Source organism: Gymnogyps californianus, chromosome 3 (genome assembly GCF_018139145.2).
Source record: "Gymnogyps californianus isolate 813 chromosome 3, ASM1813914v2, whole genome shotgun sequence".
Classification (NCBI taxonomy): domain Eukaryota; kingdom Metazoa; phylum Chordata; class Aves; order Accipitriformes; family Cathartidae; genus Gymnogyps; species Gymnogyps californianus.
In genome coordinates this window covers 95,942,736-95,962,955 of record NC_059473.1, presented here as the reverse complement: position 1 = coordinate 95,962,955, position 20,220 = coordinate 95,942,736, and the positions used below count along the sequence as shown (strand labels likewise).

General features: G+C 35.8%; 1 protein-coding gene across 1 annotated transcript in view; it reads left to right on the top strand.

Annotated features, from left to right (window-relative positions):
* Positions 1-20,220, top strand: part of ADGRB3 (adhesion G protein-coupled receptor B3) — a 473,802-nt gene that overhangs the window by 225,913 nt on the left and 227,669 nt on the right. The window contains exons 10-12 of the mRNA XM_050893783.1: positions 3,831-4,025; positions 10,830-10,898; positions 15,847-15,955. Coding sequence (XP_050749740.1) covers positions 3,831-4,025; positions 10,830-10,898; positions 15,847-15,955 — 373 coding nt within the window. The remainder of the gene's footprint in view (positions 1-3,830; positions 4,026-10,829; positions 10,899-15,846; positions 15,956-20,220) is intronic.

Here is a 20,220-nt window from a genome sequence, read left to right as displayed (position 1 = left end):
GTTCTCTAGAGGAACCAACACTCTCAAGAGCTTTTAGGTTTCTAATACAGTTGTGTAATCCAAGTGGCTATTGCAGGTGATACGAATATTCCTTCCTGTTCTGCATCTTAAAAGCATTATGAAAAATATTTTACAAAATATCAGCGTTAGGTTGTGGAGGTGCAAAGCAAAGTGGTTTGCAGATTAAGAGCAATTTCAGGATTTATTTTTATTTCAAACTCTTTCCTCACTTCTATCTAAGGTTTCCTAATTTGGGTTCTTATAGTCCCCACTACCATAAAATGTATTAATGACATCATTAGTAATACCTAGCCATGAATCCAACATCATCTTAAAAAATAATGAAAAAAGGATGATGGTATAGTTACTCTTCAAATTAATCATTCTTTTCAATCTTTTATAGGTTTCTTGAGCGTTCATTGTTTTCTGTCCTTTTAAACCATGTCTAGCTGTTAAGTTTGCAGTAATTATTATGCAGTAATAAATTTGTACTCCAATGCCGGAGGCCTAGGAGCTCTGACTTTGTAAAGAGGCATTTTTATTATATCATACTTTCTGATAAATCGAGGGACAAAGGCAGTTGGACCCTGAGTCAAAGTCCAGTTAAACATTTCAGTAATTTTTCAAGTATGCAGCCATATAGTGCAGGCAGCTAGAGGCTGGGCTGACAACTGAAGTATCACTTTAACAGCTGCTTCATTTCACTATCTCTCGGCTCATAAACTTTATTTTTAATGAGTGTGCCTGTAAAACCACTAAAAAATGACCTTCACAGAGAACTACAAGGACCTACAGTGGTGACCGAAGTAGCTTTCTTGGACAGTGCATAATATCACAGTGACCATAGCATAGAAAATAAGCAGTATGGTTGGAAAGACATTATACTAACTTCTGATGAGAATATTCTGTATTTTCACACTGAAAGATTCTTGTGGTAGCCATGCAAGTAATCCACTACCCTCAACTCATACTAATCTGGACATCTTCATTGGCTTTAATAGCGTTGTACCACTATATATCAACTGAGTGAGTGGCCTGCAATTTTAAAGTTATGTTTAGGGGCTGTAGGCTGTCTTACAACAAGAAAATACATTATGTAATAAACTGATAATAAAGAGGCTGCTAATTCTTAATCTGCCCTGCACGTTGCTTGCCAGTCTATAGTCAAAACTTTCTACTAATTAACTCTAATTCTCACCCACTTTCCTTACCTAAACACGTTGCAACCTTCTGTTTTGTTATGCTACTTCTAAGGATATGCTGCCAGTCTAACTCAAGGCAGTGTGGGCCTGGAGGGGTAGCTGAGGATCAGGGAAAGGAACTTCTGGGTCGGAGCTTGAGAGGGTGAAGAAAAGGTGCTCACCAAGCTGTGTACGAGTGGTGTGGCCCAAGGGAGGAAGGCTACTTGTGCTGGGAAGCTGAGATTTCTGGGTATGCCATTTTTTAAATTGAGCTGTAATTTTAAGAGCCAATAATTCTGAGGTACTTTAAACAACCTGCACCACAACCCTGACTACTTCTGAAGTAGGTGTAATAATTTAGTCCTGTGGCATTGTGGGCACTTGGTAGAGCTTTTTTATCGTTGTGTCTAAAAGCAATCAAAATGTCTTGCTGAAAGCACTAAAGGTTATACTACAGCTCCCACTTCTGCTGCTAGAGATCTGTAAAATTTTTCACTGAAAACAGAGCTTTACCTGCTCAAAAGCCTAAAAACCAGTCAAAACTAGGATAATTTTAATTTATTATTTGCATTCCAAAAGCAGCTGAGACCAAGATTTCTGTGTGCTATGCATGGTCCAAACCAATAACAAATTGGCCACTGCCATCTTAAAATGTGAATTTAAAGTCTAGCAGGAGCATGGAAAAACAAATGGGGGGTGAACATACAGATGGAGCAAAAGGAAGCAAAATAATGCAATATAAAATAACATGCTAAATAGTTCGACAGTTTTCCTACCAGTGTTTTATACAAACATAGGAGCGCAGCAGTTTTTTGAGGACTGATCACTTTGCTGCTGTTACTGGAATTAAAAGAACCTTTTTGTTCTCTCTTAAGCTCTGCCTTCAAGTTGTGAGATGCCTTTCCCACAGTACATCCCGAGGCACGTGTTAGATTTGGGAGTTCAGCTTTATGGACTGTCTTTTATGTTGTATGTCTTTTGGGCTTGACTAAAGACACACTGACGATTGTTAATCCTCAAAATCTGGAAATATGCTCTGGGGTCAATGAACAGCTGGATGAGTTCCAGCAAAAGTTCTACTATTCTGTGTTACTGTGCTAGCTGATGGTCTTTCAGTTTGCTACCCAAACACAGCCTGTGAGCAGATGAGGCAAACGGCAACATTTCACAGGAAAAATCACAAATCAAGATCTCGTTTGCTTTTGCTTGTTCCTAAGAAAGTAGGTATATATAGTAGTTATCTCAAGACCAGTTGAGAATGTAACCAAAGTATAATCCAAGAGCATGAAAAAAAAGTATTTAGATCATGTATGTCAGAGGATGACTGCATCTTTTAAATTGCTTTCATGAAAGTTATTTTGAACCTTTTTATCACTGTACTATTTTTACTACATATTCTATCCTTTTATTTGTTTTTTTTTTTTTAATGAAGCCCCACATATCCACACAAAGTGGCTGGGGAGACCTGGAAGTGACGAAAGGTATCTTTACACTCGTCATTCCACTTCACCACCGAATTATGTTACATTAGTCATCCTTCCCTCTGCATTTCAGTAATAAGGCCAAGTTAAAAAGCAATTGAAGATACATTTACAGAGATGGTGTCAGCATTTTTGTTGCCAGTTGCACAGAATTTTCTCTTCAGCCCTCCCGCTTAGAGTGAGGTCCGTCTCAGGTCATTTATCTTTTCTTAATTTAGCTTCAATTTGGAAGAACTTGTGTTTGTATACATAAATTCATATGCATATTTAAAAATAGGTTGTTTAAACCATGCACTCTTTTTCAGCCTTGGCTGGCCTTGTGACATCTTTGTGATACACTATGCATCTACTATGCATCTTCCTGGGATGCTGAGTCAGCTTTAAGAATTAATCAGATACACAAGTTCAGCTTCTTACCAGGAGGATTCTTCTACCAGCATATACATTTTGGATTACCTTTATCACTGGCCCTGTACAGATCTACTGGGAGAGCTACCACTAAAGTATGCTCTCTTGGCTGATACACAGGAGCAATTCATAATCTAATTTGCATTTCTTGAAAAAACAAACAGGATTGTTCCAAGTTAGCACCTTTATGTTGTTAGTACTACAGAAGAGAGCACCATAATCAACTTCCACCTGAACTATCACTCTCTTATTGACTAGTCAAACTGAGCTGGCAGACATGAAGGGTATACGTCCCTATAGTAAACTAGATTAGAACAAGGACTGCCTTAGCATTTACTCCTTTCAGAGCTCTTAGTTGTTTAATGAGTGGCAGCAGTGGTTGTACAGCTGTTCCTCTGAAGAAGACCAGTTCCTCACTACATCATGGCAGTAGGTTAAAGCCACAGTCCAGCCCATGGAGTTCCTTTGAGAACAAGGATGTTGAGAAATTATTGGTGTCCAAAGAGAAGCAAATGAGTGAAACATGACAACTTCAGAATCTTTTAGTATAAAATCCATGATTCTCTGATAAACATAATAATTCTGTCATCATAGTCTACTATTTTGTCTTCTCTTTAACAAGATGAGCTTTGTTATAATGACTTTAATATTTAATATTATAATAGCTTTAATATTTAATACTTTTGGCTGTGTTTAGAATGTATCATACCTTTTTCTCAGTCATGTAGGTTCTGATACTCATTTTGTTCTTCTGGTACAGATTAAAGAGCACCTCGCCAAGGGACAGAGGATGTTGGCTGGCGATGGCATGTCCCAAGTAACCAAGACGCTATTAGATTTAACTCAGAGGAAAAATTTTTATGCAGGGGACCTTCTTATTTCCGTGGAAATTCTCAGAAATGTTACAGACACATTTAAAAGAGCAAGTTATATCCCTGCATCTGATGGGGTGCAGGTAAGAGAAACATTGTAAGGGTAATGTTTCAATTGATGGGGTTTATGTCAATATACTGCATGTCACCTACTTTACCCACTGAGGAAACTAAATCTTCTGAATGATAGACATAAACATTGTTCACATAAAACTAAGACGCAAGTGTAAAATACGAAAAGACTCAGCTACATTTAATGAGACAAATATCCAAAACAACACAGCAAGTGAAAAATGTAAAAACCTTTCTTTGTAAAATTTTCAGTATCTTTCTCTTTCAAGGTTTGGTTTGATTGATAGGGATGTGTTGGTATTTTTCTGCACTAAGTAAGTGATTCATTAGTGTTGTTTGTTCTAGTTCATTTCAGTTCAAAAATCTATCCACAGTCTTTAGTTATGTAATTCTGGCATTGCTTCTTCAGTTCAAATAAATAAAGCTCATTAAAAGTGCACAGGAGTGATGGATAGTACATTTGATATGAATTTTCTATTATTTCACATGTTAGATTAACTCTTCTTGTGTAAGAGGCCAATTAAAATAGTATCAGAGATAAAAACACTATAATTATTTTTACATAATGGGCTGCACACCTCACTGTGTAATGTTCATTAAAATAAATATTTCACAGGACTTCCAGATCAGGATATTGGTTTCATCTATATCTGAGAATTTTAGACATTTGCAAAGACTGTAGATGTACTGAAAAAGAATACTAAGAACGTAGATGTATATATTATTTACAAAAAAGAGAGTTTCATGATAATTCATAAATTAATAATGAATTTATTAATGCAGGTGATGTGTACGTATATGTTTGTGTAAAGGTAAGTATAGATTATAAATATGCTTTGGAATATATGCATGCAGATAAATGGAGGTATCTTGGAAAAGACAATTTTTCCAGAGTTCAGTTTTCAAGAGCTTGCTATTATATTTTCAGTTTTCTTATTTTTCTATGCACAAAGAAAAATGAATTTCCATATACCAGAGAGTAGATTTAGATTAGATGTAAGGAAGGAGTTCTTCACTGTGAGGGTGGTGAGGCACTGGAACAGGTTGCCCAGAGAGGTTGTGGATGCCCCACCCCTGGAAGTGTTCAAGGCCAGGCTGGATGGGGCTTTGAGCAACCTGGTCTAGTGGAAGGTGTCCCTGCCCATGGCAGGGGGGTTGGGACTAGATGATCTTTAAGGTCCTTTTCAACCCAAACCATTCTATGATTCTATGATTCTGTGATATAAAACTAACTTTTCTTGGGTTGGCCTGTAGGCAGCTGAAAGTAACATTTTTTGAACAGTGCTTTTCAGAAAGTATTTTGGCTGGACAATCCGTTTTTGGGGTTTTTTTCAATTGTATAAGAGTCAATATCTTTTCCTACTTTCAGTAAGTTTTACTATTAAACAGGGTGTTATTTATTGAAAATTTTTCATACATTCAACAGTCTGACAGCCCAATGTGACTTCTTCATGGTTCACGAGCACTACAGAAATGTGTGGTAGAACCAGCCTTGAGAAACTGCTTGGCACAAGTGATTTTGTTCATGGTCTTAACAGATCAGGTCATTTGCACTTTACATACATTAGAGAGAATTTGATTCTTTTCCCACTAATGACAGTGCCAAAAGTTCTGTTCCCTTCAGCAATGTAGAGCTGTGTCTAAAATATGTAATAGTATTCTGGCAGAACTTGGCAAAATAATCAGTACTATTTTAATAATTTTTGATTAATCATTTTGAAGTCAAGAAACGAGAAAAGGCAAAAATTGGTAAGCCATATTGTGAAGGAAATAAGGAAATATTTCTCAAACCAAAGAAATAATTATATTTCAGGATTTAGATGCTTAAATACCAAGAGCTCTTAAATCCCACTGAAAAAAAGGCACTGAAACGCAAAAAAAAAAAAAAAAAGGGTTTAACAAATTGCAAGCTAAGGTAAAATCCAAAAACCAATGCATAGTGTTCAGGAAAGTATGTGAAATCAGAATGAAGCATATGTTTTGCACAGGGGATGTATTAAGCAATGTTCCTGTTACTGATTTCTGATGATATAAAATGAGGCTCAGTAACATCAGTTTAAATTTTACTGTCAATTTCTGAGAAACCAGGATTTTCCCATATGTAAACATATGTCATGTGCTACCATACTCTGGAGGATTGTATTTAATTTTTATTTTCACTATCACATATTTGCATACTTTCTAGTCCATCATCAAAGTAAATGACAAAAAGGTGAAAATGAAATTAATTTGCATAAAAATACCAAGATTCTTGTTTCTGGTGAAGCTCTGTGTGGTGTTCTAATTCCATTCTATTTTTTGCACTAGATAAAGAGTAGAATTTCTTAGGTGTTGGGTTTTTGTTCTAAACAAATTCTTAGAACAGCGTGAGTGAGGTTTAAAATCCCTGAACATCATAATTTATCATTTCTCATGATGTCAGAAAAATAGATTATGAATTATGGGTAACAGTATTTTTAAAGGTCCATAAAAAACAACATTTCCACCTCCATTAAAACTGAGAAAGGAAAAGTCTATGTGTCTGAATGTATTTCTTTCTTATACATTCCATCCATCTGGATAGTTCCTCTACTGTCTACAATCTCTGGCTTATATTCAGTATTAATATTCATTAATAGTGCAAAAGATGTGATTCAGATACTCAATAACAAAAAGAATGAACAGAAAAGTGAGATCAAATTTGAAAATTTCAGGCTAATTACTCAAAACGAAGATGCCACTACCTGATATGATGCATAGAAAATGCCACTTGTTTAGGCAGACAGATAGCAAGAGCAAAACAAAGCTTCTAAAGTATGCATGTCTAGTGCCAAGTTATTTATTATAAGACTGTTTTTCTTTTTGCATATTTTAACCATTTTTTGCAACAATATTTATGTATGCTTGGCATATACAGTGTCAGGAAGAAAAATAACCATGTATGAGGCAGTTAAACAATATGGAAAGTATCCTGCATCAGTGACTAAAAACGGCGGTACAGTAGCACAAATAGCAGAAGACAAGAGTCATGCAATTATTCTACAAGCAAGATCTTTCTCTTAATATGGGAATTACTTTAAAATACACTGTGTAGGTACACTAAGGCTATGAGATGGCCACTGTACTATTACTTGTGTAAGAAGGATTCTACCTGGAAGATAATTAAAATTTTAAATAAGCATAGTGTAAGCAACATTTTGGGACACTTTCCAGAACTGGTCTAAGAGTGCTTGAACTACCTTCTAAGGACAGAATGGCAGGAAAGGAACTACCTTTCAGGACAGGATGGCAAAGTGAATTGTACAATCCTCTGATCCAGCAACCAACAGGAAACAAGGTTTCTCCCCAAGGAAGTTAGAGCAGTATAATCCCATTTACATTAGCCACAGCGACCATTGCTGTCAGTCAGGGACTAACAGGATTGCCCAATGATTTTTTCCCCCCACCTTCCCCCTCCCACACACACACTCCCTATGCTGAAGTCCAAAAGTGGAGGTGACTTAAGGCTATCCATTAATTCCTCCTAGGGAGGAATTCTTCTCTAGCTCTATAAAAGGATTTATGACAGCTTTATTCCTGCAGAGAGGGTCAAAGAACTTGGACTGGAACAGAGAACTGCAGCCATTGTATTACAGAAGAAAAAGATTGAAAGGAAGGAAATTAAATTAGGAAAACATAATTGTCCATTCCTGACTGTAACTGGCATTATCCTCAGAAAAGCCGGGGCAAAAATAAAGGACTTCAAAATTTGGCTCTGGCTGTCACAACATTTTCTATAGTGGCCAGTTCAGTAATACGTAAGCCCTGCCATGAAAGGAAGGAGCTTGATTCTACAAGGAGGTCCAGTGTTTACTGCAGTAATACCATCAGATCACATCCATAATGCTTCTAAAATTTATCCTTCATACCTGTCAATCATTTTACTAAAGGGCAATGTCATTTCTTGCAGCATTAATGCAATGAACAAGAGAATAGTCAAAGTAGGTGAAAGACTTTTTAACCCCTATTCCCCTGTCACATTTTTGGAGTGCATCTCATATCTATTCATTATTGAAGCAGCACAGCCATTTAATTGTCTTTCTGTTTAATTCACAAAGCACCGGTATTGCTGACTGAAAAATCTTCATACATCTCAGCCTCCACTGCTGCCATAAATATGACATCAAACAGAGATAGAAATAGAGAAAAAAAAGATCTCAAAAAGCAAGATATTCTTGTCACTAGGTTCATATAGATAATTTATGGTTTATTGGCAAGTACAAAGTACATATTAAATCAGTTATTGCTCATCTTTTGTTTGTGCGAGTGTAGGATTATTTATAAACTTTTTCACATATATTTCTATTAATTATTGGTCGTTTTAATGCTTTCATGTAACTAAAATAAATATAAGATTTAATGAACACATAACATTATTAGCAAAACCATGTAATTTATCATCTGCAAGAAACATTTATACCTCCTGAGTGATTTTCAGGCAATCTGGGCTACCCTCAGATAGATCTCGTTACACAGACATGGATACTTTTGCAATTAAAGCTTAGATTGTTTCTGCAGGGGAATCAGTGGCTGCAACGTAGTGCAAAAGTAGCTTTGAACCAGCTCCTTAGTATGATAAATTATCCCACACTGAGCTCCATGCTGCTGCAGCTAGACTACTGCTGGCACCCTAACAAGCTAAAGTTAGCTAAAATTTCTGTCCACTGCATCTCCACGGTATTACACTGGAAAAGCGCAGAACTATCATGCTTGAAAAAGTGTTTTCCTCAGGCAAAATCCCCCTAAGGCTGACTCTACCTAGTAGAACTCTTTGCCAAAGTCATAAAGTCCTAGAGTAGATGTGGTTATAGTGCCATGAAACTGCTTTGGCCAGTATAGTTTATTTTACTTGGGGGACCAATAAAGCTGTATATTTTTCCTAGCTGAAGTTGCATTTACACAGTTATGATTTCCCGACCTGGTTAGACTGGCAAATCCTTTGTAATGAATACTAAATGTAACTCTTTTCAGTATGCTTTATTTTGCTACTGAATACCTGAAAGAGATTAAATGTATTCTTGGTATATAAGCAATATGTAGCTACATTTTCCTCTTCTTATCTTCAGCTTGACTGGAAATTTCCCTTCTGTATCACTGCAAATTGGATCATACCATAAGAACATTTTTCTTTTATGTTCTGTCTTTAATCCCCATCATCCCATCCCAATGCATACTTGTCATTTTCACAGGAGCTTGCTGAGCCATTTCCTTTCTTTTCATCAAGTTCTGTGTTACTGAAGCTTATGGATATTTTGCTGCTGACATCAGTGAGAGAAGAATTGTTCCCTCATTAATGTACAGGATTATTTTGCCCAAGTTCACCAAAGTGTCAGTCACCTCTATATTAAATTTGCCAAGTTAAAGCAATTTTTATCCATGTAAATTTTATGGTTAGCATAATTAACTTCCTAATGATGAGGCAAAGATGGATCCTCTCACTTGTCAAGTAGTTAGTGTTAGGACTAGATTAAACTGGTAAAAATGTTTTTATGTAAAAATAGTTTTCATGTTAAAATAGTTCTCACAAGTTTTATTTGAATTTGTATCCACCAATGTTTTACTTACATGGTTGTGAGACACCTAAAATGTCTGCAGTATCTCATATTTTGAAATTAATGTCTTTTCAAGTGCAACCACAGTATCTATAGTACACTAAGTTTGGAAGTTATTTCTCCTCTCATTTCAGTCTCTGTGCAGTCGAATGCTTTGTACTTTCATTAAGTAGTGAGTTAAATTTACTTCTTATTTAAACCTTATTTAAGGCCTATTTATCCCCCAAAAATGGCTAAAAAGTAAGTGCAAGTGAGGGAATGACCATTAATCCAAGTTCCAATAGGGTCCTATGGTTGGTATTCCACCTAAAGTTTTTTCAGAGGTTGCGAAGATCTTAATTGCACTCTTCAGTTAAGGTCTTGTGGAAACTACATCTGTTATGAAGGAACAGAAAAACTGTAATTGACAGGTTGTAGACAAAATTGACATTCTGCACAAAAAGTGATATAGAGCTGAGAAGAACAGACTGCACAAATTCTTAGCTTTCAAAGATGAAGAAGTTGGGAATACAAATTGGTAGAGAGAGCAAACAAAATTAGAAAGGAAAGTTCTCCACAAACACTTGGAAGAAAGTAATTTTTAAAATGCGTGATTTAAAAGCTAAATGCCCTGGATTTTATTTGTTTTTTCCTTATAGTTAAATGGAGAATCAGATAAAGAAATTAACAGTTTAAGGTCAAAGAAACAGAAACTAATTATTCCTTTTCTGTTGAAATTACTAAAAGGACAGAGGCAAATGTAACTTTTTAAAAGTAAGATGCACCTGGTTTCATACAGCATTTATCAATGAAATACCATTTTCATTTGAAATTTGACCTATTTGTGGTCATTAAGGATCATTTTCATGTTTTGAATAGAAACCAATGACTCTGAGTCTGGTGGTTTTTTAGTGTACTTTGTTTATTTGTAAAATATATCGTTTCTGGAATGAGAGCAATTTGAAAACAGAACACCATCACATTTAGAAGTTTAGCAAGTTTACAATGGTTCTTATTTTATACAAAGCAGTAGTACGGAACCTGATTATATGGCCAGAAATGAACAATTAATCATAAAATATATGTGCCCTTTCATCAGTCTAATGTATTATTTTGTTATCTCATCTCTTCCACTGACAGAAAATAGGCTGCAGAACTGCATCTGTAACAGAGAAAGGAAAACTTTCTTAATGTCAACTTAAGGATATCACTGTTTATGTCATTCAAAGTCATTTTACTTTGTCTTTTATTTAATTGATTTTTCAGAACTTCTTTCAAATCATTAGTAACCTCTTAGATGAAGAAAACAAAGAGAAATGGGAAGATGCACAACAGGTAAGATTTGCATTTAGTAACTCATCAATTTAAAAAACTGGAAACTGCGTATTATGACATTCACTGTATCAGAAGCCACACATTATTTCAGTAAGTCATGGCAAAGTGGAATGTATGGTTTCAAAAATCAGGTTAAACATACACCCTGCTGGAGGTGAAAGGAAATCCTAAGTGAGACAATATTTTGGAAGTAACTGATCCTTTTCAAAAAGGAGTAATTCCAGGACCCATTGGCTAATTCCTTAGATTGAAATTATATTAAGAATATAAGGCACTTCTCTTGATGAACAGATTTTCATTGTATTCCATGGGATTATTCATTATGTCTTTCCTTTTGATGTTGTAATAAAGTACATACGAAAGCTGAAACATGCAACTAACAACTAGCTGCAATGATACTTTTATTAAACAGAACACATCAGAACTCACCTAAAAAACTCATACGACACCACGAAACAACTTACAGAAATTTAAACAGTAGACCTTTTTTAAAAGGTTGTATTTAGGAGAACAGTTGTGATCCTTAAGACTGACAAATTTCAGGACTGTTAGATATGATGATAGCACTTTATAAAATAATAAAGTCTAACAAAAATCATTAATTTATAATAAAAGAGTTTAAAATTCAAATGAAAACCATTTTTTTGCTTGGATATAAGTATTTCCTGCATGCTTATACCAAGAACTTTATAGGACAATGTTAATATTTATGTTCATGAACATGACCATCAAATTTATTCAGATACAAATAACAGTGACAATGGGGATGAATAGATAATTACGTACAGAGAAAAAATTATGGAGGTAGTCAAAGGCAGGGAAACATTTCTATATGAAGAATGATTAAACAAAGCAAGATAGCTCAGTATGAAAAAAGTCAACTGCACTTACATGCAATAGAAGCTTTTAAAATCAGGGCTGGATTGGAGAATGTGATGTGGGAATGATTAATCTATTCACTTGTGCTTCTTGTAAAATAACTAAAGGACATCAAATAGTGGCAGATTCAGAATGAATACTAGGAGATACTTTTTCTACAGAAAGTCAGGTTGCAGAACTTCTTGCCACTGAAAGTACACAAGTTAAAAAAGTAAATAGACAAAATAATGAAAGAAAAGTCAGTATAGGACTGTTCATGGAAAGATCCCGTTTTTGCTTAAGGAAGTCCTTTGGCAAAAAAGCGCTAAAGGCTGGGCAAGAATTCCAAAAGAAGTATCACTGTGTGCATGCCCCTTTATACTCTTCCTTAGACATCTGCTATTTGGCACTGTCAGAAGCAAGAAAATGTTTTACATAGATCTTTGGCCTGTTCTTGTATGGTCATTGCCACTGTGTTATATAAATACTTGAAATTTGTTGACTTTCAATGTGGTTCTTAATAAATCACTAGGTGTTTAAAGGTCTTTGAAGCTATTTAACTTCATTTTTGTAAGTTCATCTTTATAATATGACTAAGAAAGGGAAGATCAGGACTTTTCACTACCAATTCAAACCTTGCAGTAGACATATGATGCTGCAGCTGACCCACTGTAATTTAGCCAGGAATGGTATTTTTCTTTTGTTGTTTTTCTGTTCCTCTGTGTAAAAGCCAGCTACAAAAATAGACAAAGTATGTCATTTGCCTTAGTGGTGGTGGATGGAAGCTGCAAAATCACATGCATGTGGGCAGTTTCCATAAACAGCACCAAGATTAGAGAACCAATATTAAGCAACTACTTTAGCCCCACTAATGAACAGACAGGATACCACTCCTTATGTTATCAGCCTTGTCTTCTTCTACCTCCACCCTGCCTGCTCACCCATGCTATGTCCACCATCTGTCCCACGAAGATCAGGGGATGACAGCACCTAAGAGGAAATGATGAAAACGTGGAGGTAAAAGAGGGAACAACGAATCTCCAGTTCCCTCCCCTCATTGCTGCCAGTAGAAGTGGTGTTGAAAAAGGGAGAGGAGACAAGTTGTTTCTACTTTTCCATAGCTCCTTCTCTCTGTCTGGTAATTCATTGTCTCATAGACCTGAGTACAGCACTGGTAGGCAGGCAGGAACCCAAGCAAGTACCAAGATGAGCTGAACACAGGAGTAGCAGGGCCATAGCTGCCTGGTGACAAAGCTAGGGAATTCACTAAATCTTAGAATCCTGAGCTATGGCACCTGAAGAAACCATACCACTGGTCTTGTTATTTTTCTGGGGTAGTTACACAAGCGGTCTCAAAGAAACTATTGAAACAAGTAGCTCTTCATACTGGCTAGGAAGGGTGAGCTGGACTCCTAAGTACTCCTAAGAGTCTTTTTTTCTTTCACTGTTAAAAAAAAAAAACTTTCCTATACAAAATATTATTTTCTATCATATTTTGGATAAAACACTGAAAAGTTATGGTTAAATAGAATTGGATTTTAAAACAAACAATATTATTTGAAATTACTACATCCTGTGTGAAGACTTTTTTAGTTTTTATGTCAAAATCAAGGTAGGAATTGAACTTGAAAAGAATGTTCACAAGTCACTATGTGCTGTGTATACAATCTAGTGCAAACACTATTGACTCATTAAAAAAGAGTAAAGGTGATTCTGTTTCTGGTTCAGCCACTCAGCTGACTTTTTTTTTTGTAAAGAAACATTGCAAACCAAGAGGCAGTCTAACCAACTTTTTTTACCAGCTTGCACAGTTTTCTTGAACTCCGCAGCTACTGTTAGCATAGATCTCTTAGCCTGTTTTCTGGATTCTTTGCTGGAAAGAAAATCTTACTCACTGTCAGCAACTTGCTGACTTTCTGTCAAGTATACAGCTGCAATGCCTCAGTACATCCTTTTTTCTAGATTAAATGCCAGCAATTGATACCATTAATTACAGGTTATATAGCATTCAGATAAGCAGCACTCACTTTAATACTTGCTTTTTGTTAAGAGCTGATGTAAAGCACTGCACACAGGAAGCCACTTCAAGTCCACAATGCATAAGTTTATACTGGTGTTACAAAACACAGGAGCTATTCTGCATATTCTTCATCACCATCTGCTGGCATCCTATTGATTAACCAGTACTTCAGATATATAAAAATGAAGAGTACCTCTATAACACTGACTGTTCAACAGTTTATGCTGAAGTTATTACTATAAAATTTTATGTGCAAGAACTAGGGTGAAAAAATCTTTTCACTGAAATTTATCCTTAGTACATAATCTGTGAGTGTGTGTGCTATGAATGAGATGGATGCAAAAACCACACTTACTACCTCAGTAACTCATCATTAGGAAAATGGAAGTTAAGTCTCCTTCACCTGAAGCATCATTTGCAACCTGTTAGGATCATAAATGTCACAAATTCTTCATAAAAATGGTATTGCTGCCCTACCTTTTATAAAAAGATCCATGTAGAAAACAAAGCACATCATTGTGAAATTCTCTATCCTGAACCAAGCAGCTATGGATCTAGACAGATAAAGCAAGATGAAGATGGAGTGCAGCATGCTGGAATTTATAGTCTCTATAGGCATTTTTTAGAGTCCATAGTCCTGGTAGTGGAAAGAATAGGTTGAATGTTGCTCATAAAGTGAAATTTGGACATCTCACTGATACGAAGAAAAAAGCACCGTGAACAGGTCATCCATTCTTTTTCTATTGCAAAATACTGTATTACTGAAAATTATCCTGTTCATAACAGGCCATAAAACCAAAATTGTTTTTTTATGTATGTCATATGAGTAGAATTTTTACGCTTATTAATAACTGTTTTGATATTTAATGCAGTTTTGATGATGCATCATTGTTGCTGAATATAACAATTTTTAATGTTTTTGTGATCATAGTAGCTTACAGCTCTGCAAACAAATTATATTTCTTGGAAATGTGCTAGTCCTTACCATTTTGAAAGTCATATTGAGAGGCTGCATTAGCAATGCAAAGGCTACTGCAATTTATTTTAGTTTACTCTGTCCAGTTCTGGGCTCCCCAGTACAAGACATGGACGTAATGGAATGAGCCCAGCGAAGAGCCATGAAGATGTTTAGGGGACTGCAGCATCTGATATGCGAGGAGAGGCTGAAAGAGCTGACACTATTTTGCTTGGAAAAGAGAAAGCTCAGTGGGGATCCTGTCAATATTAAAAATTCCTGAGGGAGGGGGAGTAAAGAAGACTGAGCCAAACTCTTCTCAGTGGTGTCCAGTGGCAGGACAAGAAGCAAGGGGCAAAAATTAAAATACAGCAAATTCCATTTAAATATAAGAAAAACCTTTTCACTGTGAGAGTGATTGAATGCTAGAACATGTTGCGCAGACAGGCTCTAGGGTCTCCTTCCTGGGAGATGTTCAAAATCCAGGTGGATGTGGTCATGGGCAACCTGCTAGAGCTGATCTAGCTCTGAGCAGGGGATTGAACTAGATGATTTCCAGAGGCCCCTTCCAACCTCAGCTATTCTATGACTCTACTACTCCACATCAGCAATGAAAATAGTATTACCAGTAACAATTTATATTACTTAAATATTGATTAAAGCAACAAAGGTTTGTCATGCTGGAGAGGCCATGATAAGATTTACATTCAACTGTTTGTGTCAATAGTTCTGAAGTTATTGAAGGTATCTCCCAGAGGAAGGAAGAATATTTTAATTAGAATAATTCTGGAATATGAAATACTTTATCCATTAATGAAAGTAATGGCCAGTAATTTTTTTTTTATAAGTGCAGTGACTTAGAGCACACATTCCACTGTTCCAGTGCGAAGTTGATTTCACGTAGTTTTATGGGAAGCAGTGTCTGTTCACATGAGGATCTAATGACAAAATGGTTGTTTTACAGTGACAGAAAATGTTCTGTATTGAAACATGGGAAGAGCAGTTTGACTGTTAAGTCTCACATTTCATTTGATGGCACTTACATTTTATTTGAAATTGCTGCTGTAGAGATTTTGATATTATAGTTAATGGCATGTCTGACTTTCCTTTGTTAGATCTATCCAGGCTCGGTGGAGTTAATGCAGGTGATTGAAGATTTTATACACATTGTTGGAATGGGAATGATGGACTTTCAGAATTCATACCTAATGACTGGAAATGTAGGTAAGAAATAGGAATTTCTTTATCAAATTTATGACCTATTGAAAATCAGAAATTGCAAGTATGTACTATAGAGTTGCTGCTTCTATCACAATCCAGATTGGATTGCTCCTCCTCCTCCAGATTATCTCTTGGTTATCTCGTCTCTGGTTTAACACACTCAGTATGCCTTACATAGGACTTCTCCATAATTGTATCTCAAGATCTAAATGCAAATTTCAGACTCTAAATAAAATTCAGAAAATACTCATCAGAATACTATGAACTGTAGGTGTATGTTAGAGCATTTCCAAGATACACAGTGTTTCAAATGGTAATTTAGAAAATCATGCTAATTAAGATAATAATGATATACTTAATGGCTTGAGAAATGTTAGTTTTGTTGACATTATCTCTTTTGATATTCTATTCTCCCAAAGAACAGTCTTTGCACATGTTATGGTGTGATAATAATCAGCATAGACAGATAAGCAATAACTGAAAAAAAAAAAAATCTATTAGTTGCCAAAATAATTTAAGCCTATGGTTTCTTACATCAGTTTTTTCTATGTGTGACAGTTTCAAAATTTTATTCAGATTTATTTTTCAAACTTTCTTTTCGGCACTGGAGAGTTGCCAGGAAATATAATCAAATAATAACAAACGTCAAATATGAAGATTCTTAGCAACTGAATTCTGCTTATTAGTAGCCATGAATGCTTCTGCAATATAGCAGCATTTTATTAAAAATTCAACCAAAAAAATTAGTTTGAAAAGCTATTTTCTAAGCATTTCATCTTTGCTTAGTATCTTCCTATTCAATTAACTTTCTATATCTGCATTTTTATAATGCCAGGAAAGTATTAGGTAGTTGTATGCAATGAACAAATTCAAAATATATGTTTGTCTGATAGCAAAACTTCTGGTGTCGATAAATTCTTTCAGATTTTCAGTTAGCATTTTCCTGCATCTGTATGTCAGTTCTTCAGCAAGTCATTAGAATTAGTTAGAAAATATGGTCATTTAGAAATTAGTTGGCAGAATAAAGCAGGGAAATTGTTGGAAAGTCCCTATTGAAAATCTAATGTGCTGTGCAATGATAAATATTTATTATTGTTGTCCAGTTCATATTTAGATTGACAGGACTGTAAACACTAGCCCCTGTAAGGCACAGCCTTGTATTGGAGACATGTCAAAGAACTCACCAAAAAGAACTCTGGCAGTCTTAAAATGTTTAAAACATTTCAGTAGGCAGTATGGGAAACTTTAGCTTTTAACCAGTGATATATTATTTCTGTCGTTTACTGTTTGCACTGTAATACCACTTAAAGATTCCTCCAGTTGTCAGTCCTTCATTATGCTAGACCCTGCACAAATTTCTAAAGAAAAGTATCTTCCTTGAAATGCTTATTCCATGGCATTTTTATGACCAAATAAAAAGATGAGCTTATTTAAAGAGCACAGCCCATGCTGCTTGGCATGTTGTACTGCATTCTGATCTGGTTGTCCTCTGAAAAATGTGAAAAAGACATTGGAAAAAGTTTTAAGAAGACACATTCAAATAATCTGTGTCTCTACATATTCATGGCTTCAAATGGGAAACAGCAACAACCTTCCAATTGAATCAGAGCCAGTGCTGTGCACTGGCTAGTCTAGATAACTGCATAATCTTAACAGTCTTTCTTTTGATTATCTTTCTCTTCCCACATATGAAATATTTTTAGGCACTCAGGACTAGGTCTGTTCTTAACTATATAACCATCGAAGGAATAGAAAGAAACTGAGAAAAGTAAGATGAATTTATAGGTTTATTCTGACTACCTGCCTCTGTGCCTGGACATATTGGTGTGAGTTTATCCTCTCTTTGCTCAGTCAACCATCAAAAAAGGACAGGCTTATTGCTGTCCAACTCATTGATCAGAATACTTGAGCTCAGGTGACGTGGTGAGATGGGAACTGAAGGTTGTTATCAGCAAGGAGTAATTTCTTATTTTCACAAACAAGGAAAGAATGTATCTGGAATAATTCAGTTTTAGAGTAGTTATCCTCAGGGGGTTGGCGTAACTGTGTCTGACTAGCTATGTACTTGGAACTTAGGGAACATTTGTGTTGACCTCAACTGAGAGGAATGGACTATGCCGTTGTTGTTGTCTTGTCTTAGCATTAATTCTGCTGTACCAACGAGAGTTTAAAAATGTGTGAGGTCTTGTATATAATAGTTATTCCATCGTTATTTACCATAAAATATTCCCCCGGCACCCTCAGATATTTTAAATGCCTTTTGCAGTATTTTCATTTTAGAATCATTTTACAGTTCAGATATATGACAAAAAGGATTCAGTACTAAAGATGAACTGCTGCTTCTAGTCAGAAAAAAAATCCAGTTCTGTAGCAAATTTCACAGTATTGCACTGAGTTCTTGGTTTCCTTCTACTAATTTCAGTTTACAAGTTCATTTCTAATTGAATAGCACTGTAGTGGTCCATACACAATTTGAACATCTAATTGTGTTTGACAGATATGCTAATCTCCTGAGGTTCTCCAGATGGAGTTTTATTTTCTCTTTCTTTCAAGACACAGAAGCAAGTAACTGTGGCTTAACAAGTTACTACACAACAGCCACACTGCAATGACCGTCCATTGCACATTCTCAGCTCATGACACATGGGAAGTGATGAAAGTTACCTTAACTATATGGTAGGCTGTACCAAGTCACATTATTATACATCTGAAAGTAACTAAGAAAGTCCATAAGGACAGTTGTCATGCCACTGTTAAATTTTTCAATGATGTGGTGGCTTTTAACTCCGATTTTTTGTTGCTTCTGAACAAAACATCAAAGACTGGTTCCAAATCCAGATGATCCAATATCTGTGCTTTGGAGTTTAGTTAGGCAGCTCAGTCAAATCAAATGCATTTCCATTAGAGCAAGGCCCATCTCCTCTTAGCTCTTCTCTCAAGGATAGAGCATATGCTATGAAAAACTTAACAAATGTAAAAGCAACAATTTGCTTTGATCATGCATGGCTGGGACAGATGGTATTTGTTTTATTTGTGTGCTCTCAGCTCTATATTATATTCCTTTAAGAAATGATTAGGTGAAATAAAAGCCTCTGATAGGAGGTGGAAGCCTTCCTCATCCTGCTCCTTCTCTTCTTCCTCCTCCTCCTCCACCTCCTCCTCCTCCTCAGGACCAGCTGAGCAGGCACAGGAAAAGGATAGTGTGAAAAAACAGGAACTTTTGCTACCACTCAGAGTCCCTGAATTAGCTGAAAGCACAGACCCACCTGCAAGGATACAACATGTAGTGGGAGAAAAGCTTTTAAACCATATTACCATTCTATGTTAACTACTCGCTTTCATTTTTCTCTGTTTTAAAAGGTGAGTTTCTGATTTTAGATCAAAGAATTAATCTTGGCTTTTAATAGTCTTTTGAACTTTTTTGGAGAGCTAAAGGCCTAAGCAGATCCACCTCAGGGCTTTGGCTGATTTGGGGTCCTATCGCAGTAAACCATTAAGAGTTCTGAAGAAATGTACTAGAAGGCAGCTGAACTGCTATCAAGAAATATTCATCCTTTAATTTAAAAAAAAAATTGCTAGACTGGAAGATTGGAGTGCCACAAGCATAACTGTCTCTAAAGGTATAGGTGGAATGTGGAACTGGAAATAGGGAACAGTATTAGGACATAAATATTTCTATGGCAGATTAGGATTCTTTTATAAAGGAAAATTTTCCCTCTGTTGTCAAATAAATTTCCTTAAGAGCAGCAGCCAAAAAATGGTTAAAGGAGGCTCTCTTGTCAAAAATCAAGCTTACAGCTCTTAGAAGATATTAATGAGAACACCAAATAGTCTTGAAGTGCAGTGTGTTGTCATGGATGTTATTTGGAACTGACAGAAAATAAACAGAATTTTCAACATGAGAAAAGCCACTTTTTGTTAATGTTAATTTTATGAATACTGATGCTTGAGTGATCAGTAATGTTCTAAAATATGCAGATATCACAAAGTTATTTAGACCAGTCAAAGACAGGAAAAACTGAAGATCTCCAGGGGGTATAGCAAAATGAAAAGAAGAGGATATCCACTGGCAGATCAAATTCAGTGTTGACAGAGCATGTGAGAGGGAGTAGTTCAAACCATGCATAATGTAGGAATCTAAAAGAATTCAGTAAAATCCCATGGTCACTTTTCAGCAGAGCTCAGAGAAAAGAACAGCATTAGTGTGCAAAAAGAGCAATCTAAAGAAAATACAGATTTCTTTTTAATTTTCAGTAACCATCACTTGC